The following is a 27,593-nucleotide window of genomic DNA, read 5'->3' on the forward strand; positions in this document are numbered from 1 at the left end:
ATAGCCTCAGACACAGAACAATTTCTAAAGATTTTACCATCAGGGGTGTTCCCTTCAATGGTTCCATATCACTCAGATCCCCAGACCGATCCAGTGTTCTGTTGTGGTCCCCTCTCTCATTCAGTGTGGAATAGTTGTTATCTAGAAACAAAAAAGAAAAAAAAAATGAAGATATCCCCTTCTAATGTAAAATATGTGCAAGTAGATAGGTACAAATTAGGCACCTCTGATAGGAAATGAGCTTTGTCAAACGAAATGCCCCAAAAAGACAGTTAAAGCCTTTGAGACTTAATAAGAACCTAAATATAATGGGAATAATATATAGGGAATAATAATACATATGAAATGCCCAGGGCTAGAGATATTGCTCAGTGGTATAGTGCTTAGCACTGGATTCAATCCCTACCACTTCAAAAACAACAAAAAGCATTCAGAAAGCTGGGTGTGGTGGTGCATGCCTTTAATACCATCACTCAAGAGGCAGAGGCAGGGGGATTGCCATGAGTTCGAAGCCACCCTGAGACTACATAGTAAATTCCAGGTCAGCCTGGGTTACAGTGAGACCCTAGCTTGGGGGGAAAAGAGAGAGAGAGAGAAGAAAAAACTTTCAGCTTATATGTTATAAACTATGTTAATAAGACTACAAAGAGATGTGCCCATATGGGGTTAACGGAATGAGGAGAGTGAAGTATGCTGCAACAGGAGGTGCCACACAAAGGAGAATGGGATTTGAGTTTAGCGCTTAGAGATGAAGAAAATTTAGGACAGCAAATGGAAGGGACATTTCAGTAGAAGGTATAATACAAGCAAAATTTTAAAATAATGCAGAAAGTGCTGGGTGTTATGGTACACACTATAATTCCTAAACTTTGGGAGGTAGAAGGAGAATCAGGAATTTAAGCTCATTCTCAGCTACATAATGAGTTTGAGGCCATCACTACACAAGAGACCCTGCCTCAAAAAACTAAAGCAAAACAATAAAGTAAAATAAAATAGTGTAGAATGCAAAGATACAAACAGTGGGAGGCAGGAAGATTAGGAGTTCAAGGTCATTATTAGCTACATAGTAAGTTCAAGGCCAGCCTAGACTGTGAAACCTAGCCCCAAGAAACAAATTTAAACCCACACCTAACAGCAAACAGATCAGCTAGGCTGAAATAGAGCAGAGAGAGAGGAGACAAGGACAGACACTGAGGCAGACTATGATACACATATGAAGATCTCGAAGAACAAATGTGGAAAGAGGATCATGAGTTCAAGATTATCCTCAGCTACATGTGACAAAGTTTTCCTATATTTCCACATGTCCTTTCAAATGGATGACAAATCAATGTGATTCTAGCAAGGAGGGAGGGGATATTCAGAGAGAGAAAGAGTTTGTGTTGGGTATCGTGGTGTACAGCCATAATCCACTTGAGAAATAGGGGTAGAAGAGTGAGAAGGGAGTTCAAATCACCCTCAGCTGACAAGTGAATTCAAGGCCAACCTAGGTGACTGTAAATAGGGTGGGGAAAACTACAGAGCGCTCAGTTCTATTCATCCCAATTTAACACTATTGCATATCATTAAGCAGGAATTTATCACCTACCTAATGATCTTGTATTTGATCCCATATTGCTCATTTGAATTTCTTCCCGGTCAGGTTTCTTATCTATATGGAATTAGAAAATTGTCCAAGTCAAAATTTAACATATCAAGGTGGGCGTGGTGGTGCACACCTTTAATCCCAGCACTCGGGAAGAAGAGGTAGGAGAATGGCTGTGAGCTCGAGGCCACCCTGAATTCCAGGTCAGCCTGGACTACAGTGAAACCCTGCCTTGAAAACTCAAAAAAAAAGAATGTTAAAAAAATTTTAACATATTAAAGCCTATACACACAATCTCTTTCTGTCTGGTCTGTCCTCCTTCCTTCACTGCTTAGTGCCACTAAGTGCCAAGCACTAACCACAACCCTACAGTTGCTAACCAAGCTTTCATGGGACTTGGATCCCTTTCCTATACACTCTAATATAATGGACACTTTGATCTAAGCTAGCAGCTTTTAAAAGTTATTTGGTCTAAAGCCCCTTTGCAGACTTTTTTGGGAAGAAGGAGGGATGTGTGTTCATATGTGAGTACTGAAGGCAAGTGCATACTATGGCGTGCATGTTACAGAAGAAAATCTTGGGTATGTCCTCGCCTTCCACCTTATTTAAGGTAGTCTCTAGTTCATTGCTATATCATTGCTTTTTCTAGGCTAGTTAGCCCACAAGCTTCTAGAAAATTTATTCTCTACTTCTCATCTTGCTATAGGCACATTAGGATTACAGATGCATGTTACAGTGTATGTACGGCATAGTGTGGGTTCTGGAGATCTAACCTTGGCTACTCATACTTTATCTACTGAGCCATCTTCCCATCACCTGCACAATCTTAAAAATTATGAGGATCTGAATGGAGATGTAGCTCAGTGCTGGACAGAACATTTGCTATCATGACTAAGGGTCTGGGTTCAATCCCCAGCACAAAAAAAAAAAAAAAAAAAAAAGCCAAGGACACAAAGAAGAAAAAATTGAGGCTGGTACTGTGGTGCACGCCTTTAATCCCAGCACTCAGGAGACAGAGGTAGGAGGATCACCAAGAGTTGAGGCCAGCCTGAGACTACAGAGTGAATTCCAGGTCAACCTGGGCTAGAGTGAAACCCTACCTCAAAAAAACAAAATAAAATTTTGAAAATGATTTAAATTATATTTACTGCACTGAGAAACTCAAATGTCTATTTCATTTTAAGAAATAAATTTAATGCATCATAAAGTTTTAAAATATTTTATTATTTATTTGAAAGAGAGTGAGAGAGAGAATGGGCATGCCACTCTCTAGACACTGCAAACAAACTCCAGACATATGCGCAACCATGTGTATCTGGCTTTATGTTGGTATTGAGGAATCAAATCCAGATTTTGGGCTTTGCAGGAAAGTGCCTTAATGGCTTAGCTCTACATTCTTTGCATACCTCTTTAGAATCTCAAGACCTAGAAGCCAAGCACATATTCCAGTACTCAGGAGGCACAGTCAGGAAGATAGCTCCACGTTCCAAGCCAACCAAGGCCCATAGCAAAGCCACCTCAAAAAAATTATTCAAGTATCATTCTAAAACATCATGGCATTGAGCACCCATAAGATATTGGTTCAGGAATGGAGTGATGGCTCAGCAGTTAAAGGTGCTTGCATGCAAACCTAACAGCCTGGGTTGGATTTCCCAGTACCCAAGTAAGCCAGATCCACAAAGGGGCACATGCATCTGGAATTCGTTGGCAGCAGCAAGAGGCCCTGGCACACCCATCTTCCTTCATTCCCTCTCTCTCAAATAATATATTTTTTTTAAGATACAAGTTCAAGCCAGTTGTGGGACACAAGCTTTTAGTCTCAGCACTCAGGAGGATCGCCATGAGTTCAAGGCCACCCTGAAACTATACAGTGAATTCCAGGTCAGTCTGGGCTAGAGTGAAACCCTACCTCAAAAAAAGACACTGGTTCAGTCAGGCCTAGTGGCACATACCTTTCTTTAGTCCTAGCACTTGGGAGGCAGAGATAGGAGGTTTGCTGTGAGTTTGAGGCCATCCTGAGACTACAGAGTGACTTCCAAGTCAGCATGGGCTAGAGAGAGACCCTACCTTGGAAAAAACAAAAACACAAACAAAAAAAGATATTGGTTCACAGAATGATGCAAATATTCCAAAAGTTAGCACATTTTTATTACACGTGCGTGTTTTTTTCCACTGATGTTTGCCTCTCACTCTTATCCTTGTGAGGTTATTCTGGTTTTATTTGTTTGCTCTCATCTTGTTTGTTTTTTCCCCCTAGGCCAGATTCTCATTTCAGCGTAGGCTGGCCTGGAACTCACTCTGTAACCTAGGCTGCCCTTAAACTCACTACAACTACAATCCTTCTACCCAAGACTCCTGAGTGCTAGGATTAAAGGCATGAGCCATGATGCCTTGGCTGCTCTCATTTTTGTGGGGCTCTAGAAAGAAGATAAACATATATGTTCAAAGTACCATGTTTCTTTAAAATTTATATATTTGGGCTGGAGAAATGGCTTAGCTGTTAAGGTGCATGCCTGAAAAGCCTAAGGACCCAGGCTAGGTTCTCCAGGTCCCACATAAGCCAGATGCACATGGTGGTACATGTGTCTGGAGTTCAGTTGCAATGGATAGAGACCCTAGTGCATCTATTCTCCCCACCCCTTCCTTCCTCCCTCTGTCTCTCTCTCTGTCTAATAAGTAAATAAATAAATATTTTTTAAAACTATGTATTTGCTTGTGTTTGTGTGTGTGTATGGACATGCTAGGTCCTCTTATCCATGTATCTTAAAATTTTTATTTATTATCATGTGAACAAGCATGCCAGGTTCACTTGCCACTGCAAATGAACTCCAGATGCATGTGCTACTTTGCATCTGGCTTTATGTAGATCCTAGAGAACTGAACCTAAGTAGGTGGGCTTTGTAAGTGAGGACCTTAACTGATTCCCCATCTCCCAGTCCCTATACTTACGCTTTTTAAAGTCACATTCATATCATCATATATTTCATTAGAAAGGCATTTAATGTTATTGGGAAGTTACTAGGCTCAAAGACACCGATGAAGTTTTTCAAGATTATATTTTTTTGATGTGTGTGTGTCTGTCTGTATGTCTGTCTATCCATATGTGCATGTACATGTGGAGGCTGGTGATGTTGGATGTCTTCTTCAATTGCTCTCAACATTATATGAAACAGGGTTTACCACTTAACCAGGAACTCACCAGTTTGGCTAGACTACCTAGCCAGCAAGCCCCTGTCTCCACCTGCCATCTCACTATAGGTGATTTGGAATTATAGCTACACACTACAGTATATGGGATCCCCTTGTCTCTACACAACTATACCAGGCCTGTTTACATGGCAATGAGGATGTGAACTCAGGTCCTCATGCTTGTGTGGCTAGTTTGGATTTTTGTTTTTTATGAGACAAGGTCTTACTCTAATCCAAGATAGCCTGGAATTTACTATGCAGTCCAGGCTGGCCTCAAACTCACAGCAATCTCCCTGCCTCAACCTCCTAAATGCTAGAATTTCAGGTGTGAGCCACCATACTGAGCCAATTATAATTTTTATTTGAAAATCCAGGGAGCAATAGTGTCAATTATTTTGATCACCAAGATAATCTATTCATTTCTGAGGAAATGTCTATCAAATACTCACATCTTAATCATAGTTTGAAGCTGAGTGTGGTGGCGCACGCCTTTAATCCCAGCATTTGGGAGGCAGAGGTAGCCGTGAGCTCGAGGACACTTGAGACTACATAGTGAATTCCAAGTCAGCCTGGGCTACAGTGAGACCTTAACTCAGAAAAAAAACAAAAAGAATCATAGTTTATATGGTATAAAATGTAAGCAGAACAGATTAATGAGGGTAAAAGGCCTAAGTGAGGTCAGGGGAAGAGATTGAGTAAAGGAAAGGTGGAGGAGGGCTAATTGAAATCTAAGAGGATATAAGTAAGTCATGGAAACGTGCTTTTTTGGACAACAGAACACTCAGGAGCTATAGATTGTTGAAAATTGTATAGAAAATTTTCAGTGCCAGGGATGGGATACTTTCCAGTGAGTTGTTGGCCAGGGAGGTCTCTGATGCCTCCAAAACATTACAGGTCATTACCAAGGCCCATGGTTTCCCACCAGGAATAGATGGTAAGACCCTATTGCTGAAGACTCCACATATTTGGGCTGCATGGTCACTGAGAAACCCTGCTGAAGCTGAGCTGAAAACCTCCTCCATGTAGACCAGCTAACAGAAAGCTGGAAAAAGCCACACTTGCATGCAGTTCAATGGGGGAGAGAGAAATCACCAGCGAAGATACACAACAGTGCACACTGCAAGCCTTAGATTTGGCCAAACAGGCCAAAGGAGCCACTGGGTGCAATAGTGGTATGTCTGTTATGGGGAAAACTAACCACCCTCTAATTTGACTGGAGGCCCGCTCCATGGGAGGGAATAGCATTTAGGAGGTTGAGGCAGGGAGATTGCTGTTGAGTTTGAGGCCAGCCTGGACTACATAGTAAATTCCAGGCTATCTTGGATTAGAGTAAGACCTTGTCTCATAAAAAACAAAAGTCCAAACTAGCCACACAAGCATGAGGACCTGAGTTCACATCCTCATTGCCATGTAATACATCCCTACAACAGGGGTAATCATGAACCCTAGGGATGTAACGTCTGCTGGTGTCTGGATAAATGTATGTACTATGTTAACCAAACTGCTCAGTAAGCACTCTTCTTAATGCGCATACCCATATATTAATACTACTCTCACTTTTGGTTAGAGAACTTTCTCTTTTCAGATGGGAGTGACCGTGGGATGACTCAGAAGGCACCATGGTGCTGAGAAGTGACAAAGGAGTGCTCAGCACTGAAATACCTTTATCACGAATTCAAAGGCTCAGGGTCCATTGTGGAAAAGGTGATGGAAAGAAAGAATGTAAGAGCCAAAAGAAGGGTAGGACCCCTTACAAGGTGCTCCTCCAGACAACAAAGTGGCCTGGATATCCATGATCTCACAGTGCCTGACACTAACTACACAAGATCATCATAACAGGAGGAAAAGACCATGACATCAAAATAAGAGAGACTGATTGAAAGAGGGAAGGGATATGATGGAGAGTAGAGTTTCAAAGGGGAAAGTGGGGAAGGAAGGGAATTATGATGGGATATTATTTACAATTATGGAAGTTGTCAATAAAAAAAATAGAAAAAGAAAAAAAGAAATAAAGCCAGGTGTGGTGGCACACACCTTTAATACCAGAACTTAGGAGGCAGAGGTAGGAGGATCACTGTGTGTTCAAGGCTAGCCTGGAACTACAGAGTGAGTTTGCAGTCAGCCTGAATTCACTATGTACTCTCAGGCTGGCCTTGAACTCAGAGATCCTCCTACCTCTGCTGGGATCAAAGGTATACAACACCACACCTGGCTATGAAGTGGCTCTTTTATTAACTGTAGGGTACATGGTGTTAAAGACAACTCATTCTCATAGGGAAATGGCTTAGTGGTTAAAGCATTTGCCTGAGAAGCCCAAGGACCCTGGTTCAATTCCTTGGGACCCATGTAAACCAGATACACAAGGGGGCACATGTGTCTGGAGCTCGTTTGCAGTGGCTAGAGGCCCTGGCACTGGCATGCACCCACTTTCTCTTTCTCTCTATCTGCCTCTTTCTCTCTCACAAATAAATAAATTAAATATTTAAAAAGAATTTAAAAAACTCATTCAGATGGGTGTTGCTTAGCCTGGTTTACACTATGCCACACTTCAAGAGCTACGGATCGTATCTAAAGCCAAGCATCATTAACATAGTAAAGGTTATGATACACACTTTCAATGATGAGAAAATGTTTACTAAACAAAACACATAATTCATCTCATGACGGAAAAGGTGTTTTCTCACACGGTAAAGGGGTTATAAGGGCTCTAATCTTAGCTAGGATATAGCTCAGGAGTTCCTGACCAACATGTGCAAGTCCCTAACATGTTCAACCCCCAGTAACTAACACACACACATATATATATAATATATATTTATCATATATATTTATATTTATATAATACATAAAGACAAAGCATATAGAAGAATCATGAACTCACTTCAATTCTTTTTCATCAATTGCATGGCAAATATACAATATATATATATATATATACACACACACACACACACACACACACACACACACACATATATAGTTTCTTTTTATTTATTTTTTTTTTTTTAAAAAGTCTCATGTAGCCCTGTTTGATCTCAAACTCACTCTGTAGCCAAGGCTGGTCTTGAACACCTTGATCTTCCTGAATGCTATGATCACAGGGAACCTCCTACAGTTGCCTGTTTTCATTTCTAAGGTCCAACCTATCCTCTTTTGTATTATAATCCTAAAATGAAGAATTATTCCCTCCCCAAAGACTAGCTTGGAAACACACACACACATCTTATTAGTTAATAAGCCCATTAAAGAATAGCAGAAGTGGACAGAAGAAGAAGAGTACCCTTTGGATACTGTACCTGATTTTTGGTTCCGGTCAATGAGGGGAAGAGTGCTATCATCATATGAATGACTGCTCTGGCTTCTAGAAGCATTGTTTAGATTCACCTGCAGGCAAACATAAAATCTAATGTCAGAAAACTGAATATAGCCACTTCTTTTAAAATATATTTGGGGGGGGGAGGGTATCACCATGGGGTATTTTTTATAATCATGGAAGTTGTTAATAAAAAAATTAAAAACCTTTTTTTAATTGAGAAAAAATATATACTTGTGTGCATGTGTGTATTGATACATAATGGTCTCTTGCCACTGCAAACAGATGCCTATCTGGTTTTACCTGAGTGGCTAGAAAATTAAACCTGAACTAGCTGGCTTTGAAAGCAAGCACCTTTAACCCCTGTGCAAGCTCCCCAGCCTTTACACTTTTTTTTTTTTTTTTGAGGTGAGGTCTCACTCTAGTCCAGGCTGGTCTGGAATTCACTGTGTAGTCTCAGGGTGGCCTTGAACTCATGGCGATCCTCCTACCTCTGCCTCTGGAGTGCTGGGATTAAAGGCATCCACCATCATGTCCAGCTACACACTTTTCTGTCCCCTTCAAGTATTCCTGCTTTTCCTCCCAACCCTGTACCTCCTTCTTCAGAAGGTCTAAACAAGTTTAAGTTTCCTTCCCCAGCTTTACCTTCTCTATAACCATACGCCCTAGCCCCTCTGACACATCTTATTCCCTAATGGGCTGAGGTCTCTTGTTTTATAATTACAACTACAACTCTTAGGAAAAAAGTGATTGGAACTGGGAATGTAGCTTAGTTGATAGAATACACAGCTAGTATACATTGCACCCTAGGTTCAATCCCTAGCACCACATAAACTAGGCATGGTGACCCACACTGTGCCAGCACTTGGGAGACTGAAGCAGGAGGATCAGGAGTTCAAGGCTATCCTTTGCTATGTAGTGAGGCCAACTTGGGATAAATGAAACCCTGTCTCAAAAAGAAAGAAAAAGCAAGTGAAGGTAGGCCATTGCACATGGCTTTAAACCCAGTACTTGGGAGGTAGAGGCAGGAGATCAGTTCAAAGTCATATTGAGTTCATAATCAGCCTGAACTAGCAAAGAGAGAACAGAGGAAAAGGAAAGAAAGAGAGGAATTATCCAGGAGTGGTGGCATACACCTTTAATCTCAGTACTTGGGAGGCAGAGGTAGGAGGATCACCCTGAGTTAAAGGCCACCATGAGACTACATAGTGAATTCTCCAACTCAGCCTGGGCTAGAGCAAGTCCCTACCCCCAAAAAACAGAGAGAGAGAGAGACAGATTAAAGAAAGAAAGGAAAGCTGGATGTGGTGGCGCATGCCTTTAATCCCAGCACTCAGGGAAACAGAGGTAGGAGGATTGCTATGAGTTCAAGGCTACCCTGACACTACACAGTGAATTCCAGGTCAGCCTGGGCTAGAGTGAGACCCTACCACGGAAAAAAAAAAAAAAAAAAAAAAAGAAGAAGGAAGAGGAAAGAAAAAAAGGAGATTGATGAGAGTTCAATAAATACCCTGTTCAGTGAAGCAAACAGAAAAGGAGATGACCAAGGTCTCACACATGGTGTCAGAAACCAACAGTGATCCTGGAAGAGTCACAGTAAGTATGGGGACAACGTCCAGAGGCTGTTACCAACCTCCACCATCACCAGCACCTACTGCACATGACGACAGGAGGACACTAGACCTACTCCAGCAGAAGTCAACTCTGTAAGAAGCAGCATAGCAAGTAATGCCTTGAGGAGCTGAGAGACTTGGATCAAAAACAGATTTAGGGACTGGAGAGATGGCTTAGTGGTTTAGATGCTTGCTGGCAAAGCCAAAACCCCCAGGTTCAATTCCCCAGTGCCCTCATAAAGTCACATGCACAAAGTGGCACATGTGTCTAGAGTTCATTTGCAGTTGCTAGAGGCCCTGGTATGGCCATGCTCTCTCAAATAATTAAGTAAAATATTTATTTAAAAAACAAAAAAAGATTTAATAGGATAGTAAAATAAAGCACACCAAAGAAGACAGAAACATTAAACATGAGCCTTTTTTTTTTTGGAAGTAGGGTCTCATTATCTCTCAGGCTGACTTGGAACTTATTCTGTAGCTCCAGGCTGGCCTCGAACTCATGGGCATCTTCCTATCCCTGCCTCCTGAGAGCTGGGACTAAAGGTGTACACCACCATGTCTGGCTCCATTTGTTTGTTTTAAAGTAAAATTCTGATTCATGAGAGTTATATACCTGAAAGTCTGATTTCTTCCATCCTTCTTTTTCCAGTGGTTTCCGTAGTTCCTTATAGCCCCAGATTGTCTGTAATACAAGTGCTGCTGCTCGAACCTCTTTTTCTGAGCGATTCCTATTGAAGAAAATAACACATTATGAAGTTTGGGTATAAGACCAGGATGATGTAGAAACTATACAACACAATATAAATTCTAAAATGGGTGAACAAATTTCATACTCTGTTCAAAACACTTATACAAAATATTGTTTGAGCCAGGCGTGATGGTGCATGCCTTTAATCCCAGCACTTGGAAGACAGAAGTTGAAGGATCACTGTGAGTTCAAGACCACCTACCCTGACACTACATAGTGAATTCCAGGTCAGCCTGGCCTAAAGTGAAACTCTACCTCGAAAGCCCCCCCCACAAAAAAAAGGAAAATATTGTTTGATCTAAGGGTCTACTAGCCAACATTAATACTGAAAATACACTTTACATGTAAGAAGTCTTCTCAGAAAGGAAAAACTGAAAGGTCCTTATAGCAACCCTCATGTCATACTTAAATTCTTCAAGCTGTGACTTAAGTGTAAACTCACCCTGATTTGTTAATCAACACCAGCTTCTCAATACCCTGTGTCTCTCGAAGCTTTTTGGCAGCCTCCAAGTTATCAGCAATAACCTCATTGATAGTGTTCAAAATAGAGACCACAGTGTCCTCAGAGAAATTCCAGGAGGAGTTCTGCTGACCTCCTGGGAGATTCTTTACCAAGTTAGGAATAGCATGTTTACCTATAGCAGTAATACAGAAGGGGAACATACAGTGAGAAAAAGCAGAGTCAGATCATTAATCACATCAAGTGTAAATTCTATCCATACAGATAACTTCATTATTCTAAAGATTACCATATCAAAATGGCAAAGAGGTATGGTACGGTGGTGCACACCTTTAATCACAGCACTCAGGAGGCACAGGTAGGACTGCTGTGAGTTCAAGGCCACCCTGAGACTATATAGTGAATTCCAGGTCAGCCTGAGCTATAGTGAAACCCTACCTCAAAAAAAAATTTAAGCCGGGCGTGGTGGCGCACGCCTTTAATCCCAGCACTCGGGAGGCAGAGGTAGGAGGATCACCGTGAGTTCAAGGCCACCCTGAGACTACAGAGTTAATTTCAGGTCAGCCTGGACTAGAGTGAGACCCTACCTCGAAAAACCAAAAAAAAAAAAAAAAAAAAATTTAAAAAGGGCTGGAGAGATGGCTTAGCGGTTAAGCGCTTGCCTGTGAAGCCTAAGGACCCCGGTTCGAGGCTCGGTTCCCCAGGTCCCACGTTAGCCAGATGCACAAGGGGGCACACGCGTCTGGAGTTCATTTGCAGAGGCTGGAAGCCCTGGCGCACCCATTCTCTCTCTCTCCCTCTATCTGTCTTTCTCTCTGTCTGTTGCTCTCAAATAAATAAATAAAAATTTAAAAAATGTTTTAAAAAAAATTTTAAAAAGACAAAGAAAGATCATAGAAGAACCATGAACTCACTGTCTTTCCTTCATTTCTTCTTTTTCTTCAATCACATTCAAACAATATAAATGAGCATTGCATGTCAAATATGTAGAAATCTTTTTAGATAGTCAAAAGCAATGCTCAATATTGCAATAATGCAAGAGAACAGTCATATGAATATAATTTTAAAAAAACAAACAACCCTGGACTCTCTCACTAACTATATTAACTCAGGACAAATAAATTAACTTATTTTACCCTATTTCTTTATCCTATTATTAAAAGGGGGGCTGGGTGTGGTAGAGGACATCTTTAATCCCAGCCCTCAGGAGGCAGGTAAAATAATCTCTGTACGTTCAAGGCCAACCTGGTAGTGCACAGTTTTCAGGTCAGCCTGGGCTAAAATAAAACCCTACCTTGAAAAACCAAATTTAAAAAGAAAAAAAGCCCTTGGGAGGCAGAGGTAGGAGGATCACTATGAGTTTGAGGCCACCCTGAGACTCCATAGTGAATTCCAGGTCAGCCTGGGCTAGAGTAAAATCCTACCTTGAAAAACCAAAAAAAAGGAGGGGAAGGGGTGGTGCTGGAGAGATGGCTTAGCAGTAAGACATTTGAGAAGCCTGAAGACCCAGGTTCAATTGTCCTAGTCCCTCATAAACCAGATGCACATGGTGGCACATGCATCTAGAGTTCGTTTGCAATGGTTAGAGGCCCATTCTCACTCACTCACTCTCTGTTCCTCTCTCTGTCTCAAATAGATAAATAAAAATTTTTTTAAAACAAAAAGGACCTCTGCAAAGTGGTAGTGAGTAAATGAAAAGAGAACTGCTTGGGCTGGAGAGATGGCTTAGCGGTTAAGCGCTTGCCTGTGAAGCCTAAGGACCCCGGTTCGAGGCTCGGTTCCCCAGGACCCACGTTAGCCAGATGCACAAGGGGGCTCACGTGTCTGGAGTTCGTTTGCAGTGGCTGGAAGCCCTGGCGCGCCATTTCTCAATCATTCTCTCTGTCTCTTTCTCTCTCTCTGTCACTCTCAAATAAATTAATTTAAAAAATGAACAAAAAAAAAAAATTTAAAAAAAAAAGAAAAAGAAAAGAGAACTGCTTAACAATGGCCAGCAACAGCATCAATGCTTAATAATAGTTGGTCTTAGTTCTATTTTTGAAGAATCATCATGTCTTATTTTTCCCAAAATCAAACTATGAACCAACACTCAGAAACAAAGTATGGAGGGCCAGGCACCTTCCCTTTAGTGATTTTTTTTTTCCAAGATAGAGTCTAGCTCTAGCCCAGGCGGACCTGGAATCAACTATGTAAGTCTTAGGCTGGCATTGAACATACAACGATCCTCCTATCTCAGCCTCCTGAGTGCTGAGATTAAAGGTATGTGCCACCATGCCAGGTCTCCCTTTAGTGATTTTAACAAATAAATGATTAAGCAATTGCTGGCTTCCAGGCCTATGCTAAACGTTGAAGCACAAGTTGTGTTCAAATCCTTACCAATTAACTCTTTGTTACGAGCATCCACAGCCAGATTTCTCAGTGCTCCAGATGCAGCTTTCACTACCCGCTCATGTTCATTGGTCAGGAGGTCAGCTATGGCAGAGAGAGCCTTCTCTTGGCGCAAGGCAGAGCGGATATATCGGCCATACTAGGAAGCACAGGGAAAGTGGTAAACAGTTTACAAATGGCAGCAAACTAGTTATCTCTATTTTCCATCTCCCATCCATTTTCAAAAAGGTACTCACTGTCCAACGCCCAGCACACAAGTTCTGGATAGCTCCAGCAGAGGCTTCTAGGATGGCAGGAGTCTTACTCTCCTTAAGTAGTGAGATGTATATCCGTACCACCTCTGGCTGAAATAAGAGTTCATAGCCTGCACAAGAAAGGGCAAGAAGGCAGAAAAAGCTAATGAAATACCTGTAAACTGGGCTCTAGCTCTTCAGAGTCCAGCCTTATTACTTTAGTCTGATGCATTCATGTTCCTAATCATTACACTCCTTGAACTCTTATCCACTCAGAGGCTTGTTGACTCCATGCCTTGGATTTTTGCTTTTGTTTGTTTGCTTGTTTGTTTGTTTGTTTGTTTTTGGTTTTTTGAGATAGTGAATTTCAAGTCAGCCTGACCTAGAGTGAGACCCTAATAGTCTCAGGCTAGCCTCAAACTCAGTGATCCTCCTACTTTACTTTTTTTTAAAAATCTATTTTATTTATTTATTTGAGACAGACAGACAGAGAGAATGGGCATGCCAGGACCTCCAGCCACTGCAAACTCCAGGCGCATGTACCACCTTGTGCATCTGGCTAACGTGGGACCTGAAGAATAGAACCTGGGTCCTTACACTTTGCAGGCAAGCACCTTAACTGCTAAGCCATCTCTCCAGCCCCTTGTTTTGCCCCCCCCCTTTTTTTTTTTTGTTTGTTTTTCGAGGTAGGGTCTCACTCTGGCTCAGGCTGACCTGGAATTCACTATGTAGTCTCAGGGTGGCCTCGAACTCTCAGTGATTCTCCTACCTCTGCCTCCCAAGTGCTGGGATTAAAGGCGTGCGGCACCACGCCCGGCTTGTTTTGCTTTTTAATGTGTGTGTGTATGCTTCTGTGTATGAGTACAGGTGCATATACAAAGGTCAGAGGATACCCTTGGGTACTACAGGCCCTCACTTTCCACCTTGTTTGACACAGGGTCTCTTAATATCCACTGCTGCATAAGTCAGGCTAACTGATCCATAAATCTTTGCCACTCATCTCATCATGGCTGTGTTGGCATTACATACATGTACTATTGTGTCTAGCTTTTACTTGGGGATCTTAACTTAGGTCATCATGGATTGCATAGCAAGTGCTTTTACCCACTAAATCATCTGCCCAGTGTGTTTTCATATCTTTTATTTGTTTACTTACTTACTTATTTATTTACTTGTGGTTTTTCAAGGTAGGGTTTAGCCCAGGCTGATGTGGAATTCACCCTGTAATCTCAGGGTGGCATCAAACTGAACAAATGGTGATCTCCACCTTGGCCTCTCAAGTGCTGGTATTAAAGGCATACGTCACCACACCCAATCTGTTTTGTCTTTTGACACAGGGTCTTATTGTGTAACTCCTTCTGCTTTACCCTCTTTCAGTGAAGGGCTTACACACATGTGTCACCACATCTGGACTTTCATTGTTGTTGCTGGGCTTCTTTAGCTCTACTCCCAATTCAAAATGATATTCACAGCATCTTCTAAAGTTTAGCAGAGTTTTTAAAAATGCATTTAACAGCCGGACTTGGTGGTGCATATCTTTAATCTCAGCACTCAGGAGGCTGAGGTAGGAGGATTGCTGTAAATTCCAAGCTAGTGTGAGACAAATTCCAGGTGACCCTGGGCTAGAGAAAGACCCTACCTTTAAAGACAAAAAAAAAAAAAAAAAAAAAAAAGCATGTAAGGGCTAGAGATAGCTTAGTGGTTAAGGCACTTGCCTACAAAGCCCAAGGACCAGGTTCAATTCCCTAGTACCCATGTAAACCATATGCACATAGTGGCAATTGCAGCTAGAGTTCATCTGCAGTGGCTAGAGGCCCTGGGGTGCCCATTCCCATTCTTTCTCCTCCCCGCCCCCCCCTCACACACACATGAATAAATAAAAATTAAAATGTTTTTAAAATACATTTAAATTTAGGAGCATGCCTACATAAACATGAGACCTATTATAAAAGTAACTGAAGCAGACACTCAAGAACCAGAGGACTGATAAAGTCATGAAGAGCTGGAGGAATTTTTCAGTTTTTCATTTGTTTGTTTGTTTTGTTTTGTTTTTCAAGGTAGAGTCTTGCTCTAGCCCAGGCTGACCTGGAATTCACTATGTAGTCTTCTCAGGGTGGTCTCAAACCCACAGTAATCCTCCTACCTCTACCTTCCGAGGGCTGGGATTAAAGGCATGTGCCACCATACCCAGTTGATTTGTTTTTGAGACTGGCCTGAAATTCACTACAAAGTCAGGCTATATTCAAACTCATCATCATCCTGGCTCTGCCTGAGTTCTGGAACTACAGCCAAATATTACCACCATGCCTTGCTGAGCTCATACCTTAAGAACAATTAGCCTATGGCAAAAGTAGAAGAGACATCAACTCCATCATATATATTCAAATCCTCTCTCTCCATCCTTTTTGGTTCTCATACTCCACAGCTTCCTTGGTTCTATCACAAGCACTCAGGAGACTCAGTTAGCCTATCAATACCACTTAAGACTCAGAGGCCTCATCTGAGCTAGAGAGATGACTCAGCAATTAAGGTGCTTGCCTGCAAAACCAAATGACCCAAGTTTGATTCCCTAGTACCCACATAAAACACAAAGTGGTACATGCATCTGGTATTCTTTTGTAGTAGCTAGATGCCCTGGCGTTCTTGTTCTCATTTTCATTCATATTCTCTCTCTCTCTCTCCATCCGAATAAATAAATTTAAAAAGATGCCTCATCTCAGATGAATTACTTCTAATGTAACTCAGCCATTCATCGTACAGTGGCTATGACTAAATGTAAAAAACTACTGCAGATTTAACATTTACATTTTTCAAATTCATGGAGAGCTGTATACTTTAAATTCATTAATACAATGGGTCCAGAGATCTAAACTGTGGTAAAGAAGCTTCTTCTAACAGTAAAGTTTAAGTCCCCAGAACTGCAGTGGCCACTTTCAGTAGCTAAGTCTTTACATATGAAGATGGGAGGATGTGTGTGCAGGTAGATGTAGAGACCAGGCAATGAGCTCAAACATAACCCTTCTCAGGCATCATTCACCCTTTAAAAGACAAGGTCTCTCACTGAAATTTCCTTAGGATGCTTGATTAACCAGCCAGTAAGACCCAAGGGTCTGCCTGTCTGTACCTTCCCAGCACTGAGGTTACAGGCACATAACACCATGCTTGGCATTTTCTTTTGTTTGAGTTCTAGGGATTGATGCATCATGCTTCCAAGGTATATACTTTACCAACTAAGCTATCTTTCCAGCATACCCTTTAATTATCCTCTGATTTTTAAAATTTATTTGCACATGCATGTGCATATTTGTGAGTGACTACATACATGTGAGTAAAGGTGTATATATGCCACAGTGTGCCCTGTGGAGATCAGAGAACTACTTTGAGGTCAGTACTGGGCTATGAAACTCATTTGAGGCAGGGCTTCTTACTCTGAATTCTTGCTCTGCTATACTTTGCTATGATCAACACAGGCTTCTAGGAAATTGTCCTGTTTCTGTCTCCTGTCTCACCATCAGCATCAGGACTATATGCTGGTATTAGAGAAGCCCTTCGTGGTTTCCTGCTTTGTACATGAAGTCTGGGGATTGAACTCAAGTACACCAGCTAATGTGGTGTTTTATCCACCAAGCCATTTCTCTAGGAACTTCCTCCCTTTTTTTTTTTGAGACATGGTTTCACTCTAGCCCAGGCTGGGCTTGAACTCACAGCAATCATCCTGCATCAGCCTCCCAAATACTGGGTTTAGAGGCAAGAAGGCACCATGCCCAGCTTAGTTTCTTCCTTCAGACTACCATCAGGACCTTATCCAATCCTCAAGTAATTAAAACCCTGCCTTAACAAGCAGTCCTTTGTAAGTTTTTCCTAATATCTTCACCATCACTTCAAATCCTTAAGTCACGAGAATAGTGAACACACTGATAAAGCATGCTGTCACCATGACCAGATATGTCTACCTGACCTGTGGACTGTGTTTATGAGACATTTAGAAGCTAAGAAAAAAGGATATTTACCTCGAGCAGGACTAGTTCTTTTAGGAAAATCCACTGTATCATTTGCTGGATCCTCTGTGGGTTTTTTACCTATAGACATGGGAAAGAAAGCAGGGAGAACAAGTGTGAAAAGTTCATGGAAGGTAAAATTCCAACTGACATATTTTTCATCCTTCAGTCAGAATCTTCAGATCAGAGATGCATCAAAAGGGGCAAAAGAAAGGAAGCCCCACTCACACCTGTCCCAGCAGGGGCTAGGCAGAAACAAGGACAAAGCCCAGCAATAGACTGGTACAAGGACAACTCTTGCTGCTGCTGACCTGAGTTCTGATAACAGAGACTGCCCCCAGAAACAGCATGCCATTACCCAAGAGCTAAGAGAGCTAAATTTGTATCTGCTTTTTCTCAACTGAATTTTCCTGCATGCATTCACAGGGAAGGGTTAGGCAAGGAAACATTTGAGAAGGGAAAACCAAACATGCAAATTAGAATAAGACAAGTGCCTTAAAAGAATCCACTCACCTCTGGAGAACCACTCATCTTCCAGTGCATCACCAAGGCGGAAAGCAGAGGAGAGAAATGAAGGAAGTGAATGCAGGAGAAAGATGTCAACAGCATCATGGGCAAGTAAGCAGGAAAGCACAGAGAAGAAACACAAAGGAGGAATGGGGAAGAAGGCCCCATGTTAGTTGAGTTCTTGTCTTAAACTGCCCCATACACTGATATGCCACCACCGCCTCCACCACCAGGACTGCCACACTCCCAGGTCCACCACCACAGCTAAAGCCGCCGCCGCCGCCGCCATTTCCACCACAAAGCAGACAAAGTAAGGGAAGCAGCAGCAACAGAGCAAAAAGACAGACCCCCATACTGTTTGCAAGTACCTAAAGCTAAATGTTCCTTTCTTTTCCTATTCCACACTACAGAGCAGGAATTACAACTCACCTTTGCCCTTCTTGGCCCCAAAGCAACTGGCAGCATGTGGCCCAGTATTGTTAGCAACACTGGGAGGTGCCTCTTGGTAACGCTCTGCCTGTGGGATTTCCCGGTGAACTTGATAGGATAAGTTCCGAAGGAGGCAGACACAGTTCTCCACAAGCTTAGGGATGTATGGCAAAAAATTCAATAGGAGAAAACAATGCCTATGGTGATTTCCAAGGAAGTATAAGTTGCCAATAAAATATCAACCTTAAAATGCACAGCTTGGGCTGAAGAAATGGCTTGTTGTTTAAGGCGCTTGCCTGTGAAGCCTAAAGACCCATGTTGTACTCTCCAGGTACAACGTAAGCCAGATGCACACGGTGACACAAGCATACAAGGTCACACATGACACTAGGTGGCATAAACGTCTTAAGTTTGATTACACTGGCTGGAGGACCTAGTGTACCAATTCTCTCTCTTGCTCTCTCAGACTTAAAAAAAACAAACATTTTTTTTTTAAAGCCAGTCTATTGACCTTGCCTCAAAAAAACAAAAAATAAACACTGGACCAATCAATCATCTCTTAGGATGCCTCTTCAGCACCCCATGCTTCCCAAAATCCTGTATCTTCAGGCTAACAGAAGGTCTAATTATAGATACAGAATGGCTCCTGCTATTATTTGGTGTGTGGCTCCAAAACTTAGGCCACTCTTTTCCCTACTTAGAAAACATACAATCTAGGGCTAGAGAGATAGTGGTTAAGGCATTTGCCTGCAAAGCCAATGGACCCCTGTTCCATTCCCCAGGACCCATATAAGCCAGATGCACAAGGGGGTACCTGCATCTGGAGTTTGTTTGCAGTCGTTGGTGGCCCTGGCATGCCAATTCTGTCTCTCCCTCTCTCTGCCTCTTTCTCTCTCTCTCAAATAATTAAAAATATTTTTTAATTTAAAGAAAAAATTATAATCTTTGAAGACTACTAAGCAGCTTTAATACATATGTGAAAGAAATTCTGAAGAAAACTATTTTCAACTGAATGTCTACTCTAAGAAGGGACTGGCATAACTATTTCACATTATCTGGGAGCTTGAAGTGGTAGGTCTGAACTACAGGTACCTCATACATGCAGTGAATGAAATTCACTCAGCTATTAACTTACCTTGCTGTCTGAATCCTTCTGCCCAATCTCTGCCTGAACAATGAAAATGAGGGCATCAACTAAGCCATCACATTCCCGGAGTTTCCGGCGAGCTTCACTCCTCTCTGAGCTTACATTCCTGAGGGGAACCAGAAGGTGCCAAAAATGACTCAAATTCAGAAGGTCTCTCATAAATATCCCAACACCAACCTTTTCTATTCACTATAATCAATACCTATTACAAACAAGGCTCTACACTTGAGACAAAACTGACTGACAGTATGATCAATTTGTAAGCCCATGGAGTCAGGATTAAACATGTACACTAGCAAGGTATGATGGTGCACATCTTTAATCCAGCACTGAGGAGGCAGAAGTAAGAGGATCGCTGTGAGTTCAAGCCCAGCCTGGCTACAGAGTGAGTTCCAGGTCAGCCAGGACCAAAGTGAGACCCTATCTCAGGGAGGGGAAAAAAGTCCACTGGCCAAGTGTGGTGGGCCACATCTTTAATCCCAGAAGTCAAGAGGCAGAAGTAGGGAAATTACCATGAGTTTGGGAAAATCCTGGGCTACAGAGTGAGTTCCAGATTAGCCTGGGTGCTAATTAGAGTGAGACCCTGAGGAAAGATAGGAGGGGAAAGAAAGGAAGGGGAAAGGAACAGAGGAGAGGGGAGGGGAGGAGAGGGCCAGGTGTGGTGGCTCATAACTATAATCCCAACACTTGTGAGGCTGAGGTAGGAGAATCAAGAGTTCAAGGCCAGGAATACAGGAATGGCTTAGTGGTTAAGGCATTTGCCTGCAAAGCCAAAGGACCCAGGTTCAATTTCCCAGGACCCACATTAGCCAGATGCACAAGGGGGTGCACACATCTAGAGTTCGTTTGCAGTGGCTGGAGGCCCTGGTGTCCCCATGCTCACTCTCTTCCCCTCTTTTTCTATCAAAGAAATAAATAATAAAAAAAAATTTTTAAAAAAGAGTTCAAGGCCAAATTAGACTACAAAGCAAGACTTTGTCTTAAAGATAATAATGATGACCGACTGGAGAGATGGGTTCAGCGGTTAAGGCACTTGCCTGCAAAGCCTAAGCCCAGGTTCAACTCCCCAGTCCCCACATAAGCTAGATACACAAGTGGTGCATGTGTCGACTTCATTTGCAGTGGCTAGAGGAACCCATTCTCTCTTTCTATCCATCTGCCTCTTTTTCTCTCTCAAATAAATAAAATGTTTAAAATAATAAATGATGGGGGCTGGAGAGATGGCTCAGTAGTTAAATGTGCTTGCTTGCAATGCCTGATGGGTTCCCCAGTATCAGTGAGACCCTATCTTAAAAAAAAAAAAAAAAAAAAAAAGGCCAGGCATGATGGCATACACCTTTAGTCCTAGCACTCAGGAGGCACAAGTAGGAGAATCGTTGTGAATCCAAGGCCAGTCTTAGACTACATAGTGAATTCCAGGTCAGCCTAAGCTACAAGGAGACCCTACCTCCAAAAACAAACAAAACAAAACAACAACAACAAAAAAAAAAACTTTCTTTTTTTTTAAGAAAAGATATCAATCATCAAAATTTAATCTTTTTCTTTTAGGGGGTATATAGTACTAAAGATAAAATCTAGAGCCTTGTGGATGCCAAATAAGCACTATACTACCTTTTTTTTTTTTTTTTTTTTTTGAGACAGAGTCTTACAAAGTTATCCAACAAACCTTGGACTCACTCTGTAGTGTACACACAGGCTATGAACTATTACCTCTGGAGTATCTTGGATTACAGGTCTATACCACCAGACCCAGTAAAAATTCAGTCTATTTTCATATAAACCTTCACTTACCTAAGGCAGCCGGCTGTGTTGGTGAGCACCGACTCCCACTCAATATGGCGTGGCTTACAATCTTCATTAGGTTCTCTCTCCCAACCAGAATGTGGAATGATCACTTCATCTGTCAAGGCGTGCAGTGCATGGTCTACAATCTCCATTTTGATTGAGTCATGAGATGAGAGATTCCACAGTGTTCCTGTCAGGAACAATTTAAAGAGCTTACCAGTACTCAAGATAGTGCTTGGAGAATATCAGAGAGAACCCACTATTCCATTCCTTCTATTGTTCCTCAACAATCAAATATGTGTCCTTTGTGGAGCCCATATGACTCTGTGCTTCTGTTTATGTCCCATGCTAACATATATATTTTATGCTCTAGTTCAATACAAACACACAGATCACAACAGGATAAGCAATGCTCAATAATCTACATCAGGTTCTCCACCCAGCAACAGTTACTTTAGGTCACATAATCTTTTATTACAGGAAGCTGTCCTGCCCATTTTTAGATATTCTGTTTACCAGGAGTCTTAGCTTTGTTCACCGGATGCCAAGAGCATTCACTACTCCACTTCAAATTATCACAATCAAACCCAACTTCAATACTGCAGATGTTCTCTGGGAGCCAAAATCTCTCCCAATTGGAAACTAATCATCTATAGTATTTCTTTTTCTATCTCTAGAATGACGATTATGACCCGCAAAATTTTGTTCATTTCACACTAATGGATCACTACCCACAATCTGGAAAATTACTATTCTAAATAAAGCTAGGATCACAAGTTCTACATAGACCAGGCAGATGAGTCAAGGCAGGCAGATATTTAGAACAAATTATAACACTATGTGTGGGTAAATGGCATTGACATGCCGCTTCCACATGAGTGGGAAACATCTTCCTTTTTGACAGACATTGGTCAGAAATAACAGAATGTATTGGAGATTGCTGCAAACTGAAGAACACAGGCCCTCAAATCAGCTCAGACCAAGTGCTGGTAGCGAGAAACAGATTTAATTCCCTCAGACTTCCCCACACCTAACAGAAGCTACCATGAAGAATTTTAAGCACTAGCAAATGATTTTTTAACCCTGTGTTACCTAAATAAATCTATGAGGTGGATTTGAACCAAAGGTCACCATTTCACAACCTAAAGTCAACAGCTAAAGGGCAATCCCTCTAGCTCTTTAATTCTAGGAAGTAATAGTGACTCCCAAGCAACTTCTTCAGATCTAGAACTCACCAGTAATGACTTCAGTAAGGTCCATATCACGAGCCTTTCTGAGCAGTCTTACAAGGGCAGGAACACCATCACAGTTTTTTATTGCAATCTTGTTATCTTGGTCACGCCCAAAAGAGATATTCTTGAGAGCTCCACATGCTCCAAGGTGCACTTCCTTTTTTGGGTGGTCTAACAATCCCACCAGCACTGGGATGCCCTTGAGCTTTCGAACATCAGTCTTCACCTTGTCATTGCGATAGCATAAGTGCTGCAGGTAGGCAGCTGCATTCGACTTAACGGCGTCCAAGCGGAATCCCAGCATGGCAATCACCTCCGGCAGCTCAGGTTGTCTCCAGTTGGGAGGTGGGGCCCCTCCCTTGCGCAGACTATCCAAGCTTGCTAAACTTCCCCGCTCATGTTGGGCCAAAGGAGCCCAATAGTACTGATCCGATGGCACCTCCTCACCAATCATGTCTTCATAGCTCCTGCAAAGTTTTGGAAGAACAAAGAATCAAGCAGTTAAGTCTACTTTCTTGAGTGTTCCTATTACCCTCATCTTCAAGGAAGGACTAACCCCAAATTTACTACAGAAATCCTATCCTCTTCATTTTACACATGGTAGGCTGATTTATTTATTTATTTATTTATTTATTTATTTATTTTACTTGCAAGAGAGAGAAAGCATAGATGCACCAGGACCTTTTGCTGCTGCAAACAAACAAACTCCAGATACATATACCACTTTGTGCATCAGGCTTTTACATGGTTGCTGGGGAATTAAACATGGTCCAGCAGGCTTTGCAAGCAAGTGCCTTTATCTGTTGAGCCAGGTCCAATTTTCAAACTTTATAGGCAACCTACAATGAGATTAAAACTACTCTTTTTTCTCGTAATGAATTTTGTTGATTCAGAAAATAACAGGCAGGAAGCCGGGCGTGGTGGCGCACACCTTTAATCCCAGCACTGGGGGGCGAGGACAGGGATAGGAGAATCAATGTGAGTTTCAGGCCAGCCTGAGACTATAGAGGGCCTTTTTAGCTAGGACTAGACTCTACCTCAAAAAAAAGGGGGGGGGGGGAGGAAGGGAAGGGAGGAGGAAAGAAGGGGATGGAAGAGGAAAACAGGGAAAGGAGGAGGAAAGAAGGGAAAGGAAGGGAAGGACAGTTGTGGTGGCGCACGCCTTTAATCCCAGTACTTGGGAGGCAAAGGTAGGAGGATCACCATGAGTTCCAGGCCACCCTGAGACTACATAGTGAATTCCAGGTCAGCCTGGACTAGAGCAAGACCCTACCTTGAAAAAAAAAAAAAAAAAAAGAAAAGAAGTTAGATGTGGTGGTATACACCTTTAATCCCAATACTTGGGAGGCAGACAGAAGAGAACTGCTGTGAGTTCAAGATCACCCTGAAACTGCATAGTAAATTCCAGGTCAGCCTGGGCTAGAGCAAGACCCTAACTGGAGAAAAAAGAAAAAGAAAAGCACCCAGCTATAGCACTCCTAGGCATATATCCAAAGGACTCATCTCATTTACTTAGAAATACGTGCTCAACCATGTTTATTGCTGCTCAATTTATAATAGCTGGGAAATGGAACCAGCCTAAATGTCCCTCAACTGATGAGTGGATAATGAAGATGTGGCACATTCATACAATGTAGTTCCACTCAGCAGTAAAGAAAAATGAAGTTATGAAATTTGCAGAAAAATGGATGGACCTGGAAAGGATTATACTAAGTGAGGTAACCCAGGCCCAGAAAGCCAAGCGCCACATGTTCTCTCTCATATGTGGATCCTAGCTACAGATGGTTGGGCTTCTGCGTGAGAATGAAAATACTTAGTAGCAGAGGCCAGTAAGTTAAAAAGGAAACATAAAGGGAAGAGAAAGGAAGGGAGGAGGGTACTTAATAGGTTGATATTGTATATATGTAAGTACAATGATTGTGATGGGGAGGTAATATGATGGAGAATGGAATTTCAAAGAGGAAAGTGTGGGGGGTGGGGAGGCAGGGAATTATCATGGGATTTTTTTTAATAATAATGGAAAATGCTAATAAAAATTTTAAAAATTTAATAAAAAAAGAAAAGCAGAGAGAAAGAAGTCTTGCTACATCATCTGGTACTAAGGTACAAGCTTGAACATTAATTCATGGCTTGTCCCAAGGTCACATCTACTACTCAAGTATGTTTGAGAAGTTTCATCTTCTAATTTCTTTTATTTTGGGGGGGGAGTGGTTGGTTGTTTTGTTATTGTTGTTTGTTTTTTTCTTGGTCTTTCGAGGTAGGGTCTCACTTGAGCCCAGGCTAACCTGGAACTCACTACATAGTCTCAGGGTGGCCTTGAATTCATGAACTCATGACGATCCTCCTACCTCTGCCTCTGAAGAGCTGGGATTAAAGGCATGTCCTACCATACCTGGCCATATTTTTATTTATTATCTGAGAAAGAGAAAGAGAGAAAGGGAGGGAGAAAAGTATAGGCACACCACAGCCTCCTGTAACTTCAAATAAACTCCAGACACATGTGCCACTTTGTGTGTCTGGCTTTATGTGGGTATTGAGGAATTGAACCTGGGCTATCATGCTTTGCAGGCAAGTGCCTTTAACCATTAAGCCATCTCCCAAGTCCCCTCTCCATCTTCCAATTTCTGAGCACTTCCAATTTTGTCAAAATGGAGTCTACTGGCCAATACTAAATTTGGGATGCTCTACTACAAGGATCAGAGAGAACTGAAGGTCAAGTCAAATAGGAGGCAATCTTTCCTGCTTCAGTACTATCAACATCCACTAGAGGGCGAAGCTGTCACATTATTATTTATTCATAACCACCAGAAAGGAAGAGCCCCATTATTTGTGAGCTCATCTTACTCTGGCTTCTACAGGAGAAAGGCAAAATCTATTGTGTGAGATGCTTCAAACAAGACTGTTGCTAAATAAAGCCATTCCCACTGTCACTAAACACTCAAAGTAAGCCATCTCACAGGTATCAACAGTGACCATTTAACAGAGGGACAAATCACAGTTGGGGGATCACTAATATAAAATATCATTGACATAAAAGGAACAAGTTATACAGTTCCATTTTAAAAAACAGGCTACTGGGACTGGAGAGATGTCTTAGTATTTAAGCACTTCCCTGTGAAGCCTAAGGACCCCGGTTCAAGGCTAGACTCCCCAGGAAACACATTAGCCAGATACACAAGGGGGCGCATGCGTCTGGAGTTTGTTTGCAGTGGCTGGAGGACCTGGCGTGGCCATTCTATCTATCTGCCTCTTTCTCTCTCTCTGTCACTCTCAAATAAATAAATAAATAAAAATTAAAAAAAAAAAAAAAACTTTGACGATTTAAAAAGAAAACAGGCTACTAGCCAGACATGATGGTGCACACCTTTGATTCCAACACTTGGGAGGCAGAAATAGGACTGCCATGAGTTTGAGGCCACCCTGAGACAAATTCCAGGTCAGCCTGGCCCAGAGTGAGACACTACAAGGTGGAGGGAGGGAATAAAGCAGGCTACTAAGCAGTACATGGGGAAAAAAATTTTTTTTTTTCATTTGTGTGTCCAATGTGCAAGTATGAAAGAACATATGCACACACAGCACATTGTATATACAAGTCAGAGCCTTCCACCTTGTTTGAGGCAGTGTGTCTGGCTGTTCACTACTGCATTAGACAGGCTAGCTGGCCCACAAAAGGTTCTGAGAATTCTGTTTCCACCTCCCTTTCTCATCACAAGCTCACTGGGACGCTCAGGCTGCAGCATTTGGCTCTACATCTGGGGAATTGAACTCAAGTGCTCATCCTTGAATAGCAAGTTCTTTATCCACTGAGTCTCATAGCCCCCAATTTTTTTTTAAATATTTATTTATTTTCAAGCAGAGATAGTAAGAGAGAATGGGCACACACTAGAGCCTCCAGCCACTGCGAATGGACTCAGGACATATGCGCCATTCTGCATGTGGCTTTAAGTGGGTCCTGGGGAAATCCAACTCTAGTAGTTAGGCTTTGTAAAGCAAGTTTTGTAAGCAAAAAACTGCTAAGACATCTCTCCAGCCCCCAAATTTCATTTCAATGAGGGAGAAATGGACATGTTTACAGAAAAAAGTTCAAGGGATGTCCCAAAACATTAACAAGGGTTCTTCAAAAGTGAATGGTGTGCTTTCTAGGTGCTTCAAGCAGTGAGCTGAGCATGTTTTTTTTTTCCTTTTTTATTTAGATAAGCAATTAAAAATAACTGATGTGACTTGATTTCAGTCACTCAGGAAAGGAACCATTATTTGAAATCTATCTTGTATTTCCTTTTTTTTTTTTTAAATATCAGAGGATCAAGATTCCTTCTTTCACTTTATAATCACATTGTGCCCAAAAGATCAAAGGACTTGGTTTAGGTTATACAAGTGGTGGCAGAGGTGCAACCAGAACCAAGGTCTTCAAGTTCAAGTTCTGTGTTCTTTTTGTTGTTGTTGTTTTGTTTGTTTTGTTTTTTGTTTGTTTGTTTGTTTGTTTGTTTGTTTGTTTTTTGTTTTGCGAGGTAGGGTCTCACTCTTGTCCAGGCTGACCTGGAACTCACTATGAAGACTCAGGGTAGCCTCGAACTCACGGCGATCCTTCTACCTCTGCCTTCCGAGTGCTGGGATTGAAGGAGTGCACCACCACGCCCAGCAAGTTCAGTGTTCTTTCCACTAATCACTGCCTCACTGTGTTAGTTTGACCTTGCATTGCTCTCCTAGACTCCTAACAGGAAGCTGCCAAGGTTCTTGCTAGTCTAGCAGGTTTCTAAGTCCAACACCACCCTGGAACAAACCCAAGAACCAAGCCCCAAACTCTCTTTCTGTTAACTGCTATAGCTAGGCACAGCAGAGAAGGGCCTAGCCATCCACACCCATCTGGGTCTAATCACTCTTTACTAATGAGGAAGTCAGAAAAAGTAGACTTGTACTAGAGCCCACACCCTAGGCAGACTGCTCCAATCATAGCTGTTATCTACTG

General features: G+C 42.0%; 1 protein-coding gene across 11 annotated transcripts in view; it reads right to left on the minus strand.

The window, feature by feature from the left end:
* Ctnnd1 (catenin delta 1) overlaps nucleotides 1–27,593 on the minus strand; it is an 82,644-nt gene that overhangs the window by 2,848 nt on the left and 52,203 nt on the right. For 7 of the 11 annotated variants that reach the window (XM_045147157.1, XM_004667718.2, XM_045147121.1 and 4 more), the window contains 13 exons: nucleotides 22,631–23,094; nucleotides 21,402–21,585; nucleotides 19,599–19,716; nucleotides 18,464–18,617; nucleotides 18,041–18,058; nucleotides 17,540–17,608; nucleotides 13,533–13,660; nucleotides 13,285–13,435; nucleotides 10,891–11,083; nucleotides 10,314–10,428; nucleotides 8,071–8,158; nucleotides 1,589–1,651; nucleotides 38–141 (listed from right to left, as the gene is read on the minus strand). In XM_045147157.1, the coding sequence (XP_045003092.1) occupies nucleotides 38–141; nucleotides 1,589–1,651; nucleotides 8,071–8,158; nucleotides 10,314–10,428; nucleotides 10,891–11,083; nucleotides 13,285–13,435; nucleotides 13,533–13,660; nucleotides 17,540–17,608; nucleotides 18,041–18,058; nucleotides 18,464–18,617; nucleotides 19,599–19,716; nucleotides 21,402–21,585; nucleotides 22,631–23,094 (1,849 nt within the window). The remainder of the gene's footprint in view (nucleotides 1–37; nucleotides 142–1,588; nucleotides 1,652–8,070; nucleotides 8,159–10,313; nucleotides 10,429–10,890; nucleotides 11,084–13,284; nucleotides 13,436–13,532; nucleotides 13,661–17,539; nucleotides 17,609–18,040; nucleotides 18,059–18,463; nucleotides 18,618–19,598; nucleotides 19,717–21,401; nucleotides 21,586–22,630; nucleotides 23,095–27,593) is intronic. The other 4 variants (XM_045147181.1, XM_045147172.1, XM_004667719.2 and 1 more) reach the window with 3 other exon arrangements.

Source organism: Jaculus jaculus, chromosome 1 (assembly GCF_020740685.1).
Source record: "Jaculus jaculus isolate mJacJac1 chromosome 1, mJacJac1.mat.Y.cur, whole genome shotgun sequence".
Lineage (NCBI taxonomy): Eukaryota > Metazoa > Chordata > Mammalia > Rodentia > Dipodidae > Jaculus > Jaculus jaculus.